Genomic DNA, 8,480 nt, shown 5'->3' on the forward strand with positions numbered 1-8,480 from the left:
TGAGGAGACCTTCTGGGAAACAAAGAAACAAAGGAATATTAGATTACAATTTCAACAAGACAACAAGTAGACACAAAAGTCATGGGGTGACATGACATCTGGCTCAGAGCGAAGGCTACTGCACAGGGCTCAGAGTCTGCGCCACATTAATTCATATGTGTTCCTCCTGGACATGGCAGCCGTCACAGTCATTTAGGAGAGATTTATCTCTGTCCCTCTCATGGGCCGTCCTGTAACATTTCCATTTGCCACATGACAGCAAATCACCAGGCCAACGCGTGGGCTGTGACATTTCCATTTTCTGGTGCCTGAAACATTATCTGAAACAGGGTGTCGTCCAAAGTTTTCTTCATACCGATAGAGAGACAGAGAGACACGCAGACATAGAAATCGAAGTTGAGTTAAAGCCAGAGAGGCAAAGGGATTCAGAGAAAGATGTTTATGCAACGGGACTGAGAAACCAAAGTGCAGCATTAAGTGTTCTTGACCCAGGCAGAGGATGATAGGGGAGGATGTGTGCATGAATGTTTTATGGAATTCTTGGAAGGATGGATGGATGGGAGAGGAAGTGAGAAGCGACAGAGGTGAGAAGATTACGTATGGGAGGGGCAATGGTGGAGATGAGTGACACACAACTAAAGGAAGGTCACTTGTGGTGTGTATGCGGCAGCGGGGCGACCTCAGCCAAGGACAACTGACTGCATTTAAAATGAAAAACGAAAAAAGGGACCAGTTACTGAGATTTGGACATTAATGAATGAGGCTGAGACTGGAAGTAAACACATACAGTACATACATACTGTACCCATGCTCACTCACACACCTAATGCAACCACAGCATTAAATGTGACAGAAATGTGCTCCCAAGACAAATGTAGATTGTAATGATGTGGACTGGGTTGTACCAGTTATTCATGAACCCATTACGTTTCTGTGTAGGGTCTTTTAGCTAGTTTCTAACTAGTGACTTACTAAAACAGGTTGCACCATTAAAACTAAGTTATGTTTTAGCTAGTTAAGACTTCAGTAGTAGATAAATCTTTGCTGGAAACATGTATGAAAATTTTGGGAAATCCCCATTTTGCTTTCAGTCGGCGATTTAGATCAGTACCATTATATATAACCTACTGGTTATATTAGTATAGCATAGAAAGTGGAAACAGTGGGAAACACCAAGCCTGGCACTGTCCAAAGTAAAACAAACAAACAAACAAACAAAAACAGTCTAGCAGCACCTCTGAAGCTTACTTATTATATCTTGTTTAGTTTAGTTTGTCCTCAGAGAGGCAATTTGAGACAACCACAGTATAAAAAGGACAATTTACAGGGAGTTATGTGCCAGAATAGCTATTTGTCTTTGTGCTAAGCTAAGCTTTGCTAAATGGCTGGTAGCTGCTGGCTGTAGTAGCTGGTTCACTCGAAGTTTCGATACTATCAAGCATTAGCTAACAGATAACAGCTGTAGAGAACAGTTACTCCTGGCAATTACTAACTACTCTCTATGTAAGAATTTTGTGGTGTAGCATGTTTCAATTTAACGATGAATGAATCCCTACTTAGTAAACACTTACACTATATTTAAACTTACGAACAGATGGCGCAACCGGCTCCTGGTCCAGAAGGCCATTTGTTCGGCTTTGAGGAACCGACTGGTGCCAGTTGCGTCTCAGCCAGGCTCATCAGCATTTGGCACGTTTCTAAAGCCTGGACGTTTGGATTTAACCACAGCCACCACCAAACTTCTAGTATATGAAGCATCTGTGATTTTTACATTCAAGTTGAATTGACAGAGGAAAAAGCAACCATAAAGGAAGTGGCAGATAAACAGTCGGAGGATGTGAGATAAAGAGACAGAGACAAGACAATATGAAAAGTGAGCTAGCTAATAAATGAGTTAGAGGAATAGACAGGTGGACAGATGTGGATAAACGGATTTTGTGGGCATTGAAGCGGTGAGAGGAACAAAAAGGGGAAGCATAGTCAATCACAGGCAGATGTGAAGGAGACATTGACATGCAGGCAGGTAGGCAGAGGCAGCCAGGTGGATGCTAACTAACACTGAGCTGTCTGCCACTCTGACGTCGCTGTTCTGACTATAATTATTCATTAGCCCCCTAACTCACAGATCAGACATTTACATCCTCCCCCTCAGGTGCTTCACAGACATCTCCATTTGTCTCTTTCACTGTCGTGGACTGTGTGTGGACTCCAAATCACATTATCGTTATTCCACAGCGCTCCTCACCATTATCATAAGGGGTAAAAAATACTGTGTATTCAAGGATACAGCCATCGGGGCATGGAATTAAGAATAAGAGCGCTTCTTGACTACAGGGTATTATTGATGCACTAAATTACCCAGGGTAGTAACATATTGGCTTGTTAGGGACCAGTTAACATCAGCAGTCAGCACTGGGGAGTGCAGGCTGGGAAACCATTAGACTTCAGCAGGTCGAACGCCTGCACTGAAATCTCATAAGGCATTATTAGGCTGTATACCCTCAAGGTATTCTCACATAGACTGGAACTCCTACCAGTGGACTCCAGGAGGTCAGCGTACATAATTAGAGTTGAAGCTCTGCTACAGAGCCACAGGAGAACAAAAACCTAATAGAGATTAATCACAAAGTCACCGGAGCTAGAGCTGAAAGATTGATCGGTCTTTGGGCCGTGGTTGACTGCTGTGTATGGATAAGACATCACCATTACCTGTCTTCCAGTAATCATCTGCAGCAACATCAAGAGCTTCAACACATTTTCAATGGACAGCAGCAGCTATCGCAGCGAGGGTTGGAAAGGAAAAAGCATCAATCATCAGTAGGGAAGAAAGACAAGAATGCCATTTTCAATAAAGTTTTATGGGAGACAAATAGAGAAAAGTAGTCGAAAATGGTCCTTTCATCTCATACGGGAGCCGCTTGGGTATTTTAGTGGAAGTAGAGATGGAGACAGGAGACAGAGCTGAAAGGAAACCAACGCAGATGATGACATTGATGCAAGGGAACAGAGTTGGAGGTGAGGGGGGAGAGGGCGTGAGGCACAGGGAATGAGACAGAGGATCCTCGAAGCCCAGAAGGAGGTGAGGTGTCGGTGTAAATTGGAGGAGAGGGAGGTAGATGGAGATTAAGGGCCAAAGAATAAGAATGTGTGGGAGGAGGAGAATAGGGGAGTGAAACGGCGGATCAAACTGGATGCTAATGTGTGTGTGTGTGTGTGTGTGTGTGGGGGGGGGGGCGCAAATGAGAGGGTGAGTGGTATAAACAGAGAAGGAGAGAGAGGGGGGGGGGGGGGGGGGCGCACAGAGGCGTGTGGGGAGATGAATACAGCTGTGCAGAGACTCAGAGGGAGATGCACAAACAGTAAAACAACCAACAGTAGAACCACACACCAGGAGCAAACAGAAAGCAACTGAGGTCTGTCGGTAGATGGAAGAAACACCGGAATACAATCACAGATAAAACCGAGGAGGAAGAACAACATCAGCCTCTCACAACATCTGGGACAGAGGAAGGTGGAAGAGTAGGGGAGGAAACAAAGGAGAGAGTGGAGAGAGAGAAAAGGAGTGACCAGAGGTGGGAGAAAGAAAAGGAGAAGACTGAAACAGGTAGGAGAAAGAGAGAGACACCAAACCTAAAGAATGAGAAAACTGTATGTAAAAAAAAAAAAAAAAAAGGTAGAGAGAAATCTTTATCGTATAAAAATATGAAATGTAAAGATAAATATTTCTTTGGATGTGCATGCACGGACAATTCTCAGGAGAGGAAAAGAAAGAGATATTCTATCAATCAATATGTTGTTCTATGGCCATACGTGGCTTAATGGAAAGAGGTGTTGGGAAAGAGCTTGAACCAACACAAATAATTAACTTAAGCTACAAAGCTGCAAACAAGAAAATGAATGAAAACTGAAAAATATGGTGGCATGAATTAATCATCAACTGGCATGTGTAGAAAAACAAGTAGGACCTAATAACACTCTGTGTCTCTTTAACTTCCATTTTTGGCTGTTAGAAAATGTATAGTGTTCATATCCATCATCATTTCTAATGGCAGTGCTGTGTAAATATTTAATGGAAAATGCTTTGCCGAGGGTCTGGCAACACGTCAGTTAATGTTTGCAAACACTGCTTTGGGAATAGCTGGAAACACAAATGTGTGATGGATTTAGATCATATGGATGAAAGTGAGAGGGAAGGAGGGCTGGAGCCTATTTACTGACAGTGAGATTCATCTGCGAGAGGAGGAAGGAGGGAAGTGATGGCGAGTAACAACTAGTCAACAGGGGGAGACAGGATTAGTTGCGAGGGAGGCTTTGTGAATAAACCATGAGGTAGTGGCCACATAAATCAGCGGGTGACAGACTAAACAACACAAAACGCACACAAAAGCAAGCATGTGTAAATATGTAGGTGGAGTCTCGCAGCCTTATCTAGACACTGGCTCTCTTTCTGTGTTCTTGTCTCATGTGTATTAGTGTGTGTGAGAGAGCCATAATGGAGCTGCTACTAATATATTCATGGAACAGGGAGGAGGAGATCAATACAAGTTTCTGCTGCATTTCACAAGTTCGAAGGCAGGGGAGGAGGCACCGTTTTATAACATCAAAAGGGGTGTGAATGGATGCTGCCCCGCACATCTCCCCTGAGGCTTGGGAACACATTTGATCAGGTGCTGCCACCCCATGGTGGAACGGTGTACAGTGGATTATGAATGTGCGGGAGGATGATTTGTGGTTCTGCGGTTTATGTGCTCTTGTTTTTGTTTCGTCACATCTCCCTGAGAACAGCTGCTGACCTCCGCCTGCTGATCCACCATGTCTGTCCAGCTGCACGCCCTGCTGACCCTCTGCCTGACCTTCACGCAGGGGTGAGAAAAAAAACCCACATGTACAGGGTGAAGAACATGCTGGTATTGATACTGATATTGATATTGAAAATGCAGTCCCTTAGCTTATGCTCTGCACCAACTTCTGCGGTCTCATTTCTTTATCGTTATCCAGTGGTTGCATGTATCCCAACCACCACTGGGGAGAATGGAACGACTCCCAGCTTCTGCCAACTATTCAGAAGCTGATGAAAGGATACAACCGCTACCTCAGACCTAACTTCAATGGTAGGAATGAGCTTGATAAGAGATCGTTTCAGTTGAGCTTGAGTGTTAATTTGGACCAGAAGAGGAGGCTGCTCTGCAGTCCTCATTTGTGTGCTTGTGTATCCCCTAATTGAAAACGGTCTTTGTCTTTGATAGAGGGTCCTGTGGAAATTGGAATGAGTCTCGATATCGCCAGCATTGATGCCATCTCTGAAATCAATATGGTACACCACTCTCCCCACTATGTGTTGTGTCAGTGGATGGATTAGTGTGAGATGGAAGATATGAATGAATTAATAAAGGCTTTATCTCCTTTACATCGATTTCAGGACTACACTGCTACCATCTTCCTACGTCAGCGGTGGCGTGATTCCAGGCTGGTGTTCCCAGGGAATGAGAGTGTCAGTGTGGACGGACGCCTTGTGTCCCTGCTCTGGATCCCCGACACCTTCATCCCAGACTCCAAGCGCTCCTTCCTGCATGACGTCACGGTGGAAAACCGCCTCATACGCATCTTCAGCAATGGAACCGTTCTCTACGCCCTTCGGTATATCTTTTTGTTTTTGAAAGGTTTAGGTTTATTCATTTGACACTTGTCACAAAATAAGCTTTACAGATTCTGGGCTTGTAGGAAGGCGTAAAGAAAAAAGGAGAGGAAGGAAAAAATGTACACAGCGAAAGACATGTTTTTCCTGTTTTTTTTTCTTCTTCTTAATTTCATGCTGTTTTCATGATTGTCGTGGTAATCACCCGTTAATTGGCCTTGGGTTCTACTAAAAAAAGAAAAACACTTATGTATCATCACTCAGTCATATAACTTAAGGGGATGCCACTGTCTTTTCAATTTCTGTATTTCTCATGCCCTTCAAGTAGTTCAGGCTGCATTAGTGAAGATCTGCAGTTCCCTATGGCCACAGCAAAGCTGTGTCCTCTGTCATGTCATACATTACTTTATTATGACTACACAGGTTTACTGGGGACTGAAAGGGCAGTGTTGTGTAGGGTATTCCTTATTTGTCTTGAGTAGAGGAACACATTTAGCATGTTTTGCTGTAACTCCATACAGAAATAGGACACTATGATGCCGTTGGTGATGTTTCCAACATTGTTAGTGAGTAATATATCAGCAGAAGAATTTCTAATGCTCGGAGACATCACTGATTCCAACAAGTCAGCCACTCCTACATAATTGATGCATCAGATACAGAAATGTCTGACACTTGAGATGTGAGTCTTTGTTCTTTTGGTGGTTTCTCAGGGGGGAGAGTTCCTTGTGCTCACTCATTATTAACTGCCCTGTCCTACATCAAAAGTGTAACAGTGTTTCTAAAGATCTTGCTGTGAATACACAACAGCATCACAGCTACGATTGCCTGCAACATGGACCTGACCAAGTACCCCATGGACAGACAGGTGTGCACCCTGCAGCTGGAGAGCTGTGAGTACCTGTGAACATGGACATGAATCACCGTCATCTCATCATCACCATCACCATTTTCATCATCATCATCATCATCATCATCATCATCATCATCATCATCAGTGTAGTGAGTATCTAACTGAAGAGACGATGTTATCCTTCACAGGTCAAATTCATCAATTCATCAAACCTTAATTAGTGTGTGTGTGTGTGTGTGTGTGTGTGTGTGTGTGTGTGTGTGTGTGTGTGTGGTCAGGGGGCTACAACCTGCAGGATGTGGTGTTCTACTGGACCAGAGGGAATGATTCAGTGAAGGGTCTCGACACACTGCGGCTGGCTCAGTACAGTGTGGAGAGCTACTATACGACAGTGTCAGAGGCTGTGTACGAGACAGGTAGGACACTTCATTTCCCAGAATCCCCCTTTACACGTGGAATTGTATAAAGGAAACTTCCTGTAGAGCACAAAATACAAAACACATTGTCTTTGAAATCTCTTTTTGTGTCTCTTCACAGGACAGTACCCAAAGCTGGTGTTGCATTTTGCGCTGCGTAGAAACGTGTTGTTCTTTATCTTGGAAACGTATGTTCCCTCCGTTCTGCTGGTGGTCCTGTCCTGGGTCTCTTTCTGGATCAGCCAGTCCTCTGTGCCAGCTAGGACCTGTATTGGTCAGTGCCAGATGTCTTACTGCATTTCACTGTAGGTTAATGTATTATGATGTTGGTACATTTGAGTGCATCCATTTGAATTACTACCACAGAAAGTCCTCATTATATATTGATCCGCTGTATGATCTTATAACATGTTATCTCACTGACTTGATGTGGTCAGACAGATGTGTCCAAAGCAGAGACAATGTATTTGAATGCCAGATAATGAAACGTATTTTGCAGCACAAAACTGATACATGGTCTACATTGAAAAATAATAATTTGTCCAAGGAAATAAATAGCTCAAATTCCATTTAAAATTGTATTTTAAAGTTAAACATATTTTGTGTTCATATGGTGTTTTAACTTATGGACAATAGGAAGATCTCCTGCAGTTTTATGCCAACTGATTTTCAACCAACTAGTTCAGCACATGTTTTGACCCTCATGTGGTTTACTCAGACCAGTTAGGTCAAAGAGCAACAGCAAAAGCAAAGAAAAAACAATACATTATAAGACGCTGTGATCTACTTTCCAGGAGTGACAACAGTCCTGACAATGACCACACTGATGATGGGTGCCCGCACCTCCCTGCCCAATGCCAACTGCTTCATCAAGGCCATAGACGTTTACCTAGGAATCTGCTTCACCTTCATCTTTGGCGCTCTGCTGGAGTACGCCTGTGCCCACTTCTACACCATGCAGCACCAGACCATCGAGGATTTCCACAGGGTGAGGACAAATGTTCACTTTTAAATTAGAGGTGAAACTCTTCAGATAATGAAAATATTGTAATCTATCTGTCTATCTGTCAGGATCTCCTGAGGGAGTTCAATGAATCCAATGGAAACGGCTCCATCCCCATCGTCAGCTCCACCCAACCAAGTCAGTCTGTGGTGGTCGGCTCCACCGCGGAGGAGCCCACGGAGCAGTCAGCCGACAGTGACACAAGGAACAATGATGGATCAAAGGAGAAGATAGCGGGACAGGGCTGCGGCCTGTCCTCAGTGAAGGATGCCTCGCGTAGGGCAGCATCCGTCTTTCATGTGGAAAATCCACACAACATTGATCGCCACGCTCGCACCGTTTTCCCCACGGCGTTCCTCTTTGTCAATATCCTCTACTGGCTTTACTATCTCTTTCTCTGAGCGCCGGTTCCAAGCTGCTGCATTCTTTATTTCACCATCCTGAAGCTGCTCTACCTCCTCATTTGAGACCTAATACCAGTTTGTCACTGCCTGGATCTAAACTGATCACACAGCCATTATGTATCACATATAGAAAAACCTCTTTTTCCCACAGACAGAGTGATGAATCAGA

General features: G+C 44.0%; 1 protein-coding gene across 1 annotated transcript; it reads left to right on the plus strand.

Annotated features, from left to right (window-relative positions):
* Positions 1-4,812: 4,812 nt before the first annotated feature.
* Positions 4,813-8,308, plus strand: gabrp (gamma-aminobutyric acid type A receptor subunit pi). The gene is made up of 9 exons (XM_070912968.1): positions 4,813-4,865; positions 4,999-5,111; positions 5,247-5,314; positions 5,420-5,637; positions 6,446-6,528; positions 6,767-6,904; positions 7,026-7,178; positions 7,699-7,892; positions 7,976-8,308. Exons 1-9 carry the CDS (start codon positions 4,813-4,815, stop codon positions 8,306-8,308), a joined length of 1,353 nt encoding a protein of 450 aa, XP_070769069.1.
* Positions 8,309-8,480: the final 172 nt, after the last annotated feature.

This window comes from Enoplosus armatus, chromosome 10 (assembly GCF_043641665.1).
Source record: "Enoplosus armatus isolate fEnoArm2 chromosome 10, fEnoArm2.hap1, whole genome shotgun sequence".
Classification (NCBI taxonomy): Eukaryota; Metazoa; Chordata; class Actinopteri; order Centrarchiformes; family Enoplosidae; genus Enoplosus; species Enoplosus armatus.

Excerpts from the sequence above, each read along its gene's own strand:
- gabrp (XM_070912968.1), top strand. The coding sequence starts at position 4,813 with ATGTCTGTCCAGCTGCACGCCCTGCTGACCCTCTGCCTGACCTTCACG. Across the intron at positions 4,866-4,998 it reads TGCCTGACCTTCACGCAGGG|TGGTTGCATGTATCCCAACC; the intron begins GTGAGAAAAAAA and ends ATCGTTATCCAG. Across the intron at positions 5,315-5,419 it reads CCATCTCTGAAATCAATATG|GACTACACTGCTACCATCTT; the intron begins GTACACCACTCT and ends CATCGATTTCAG.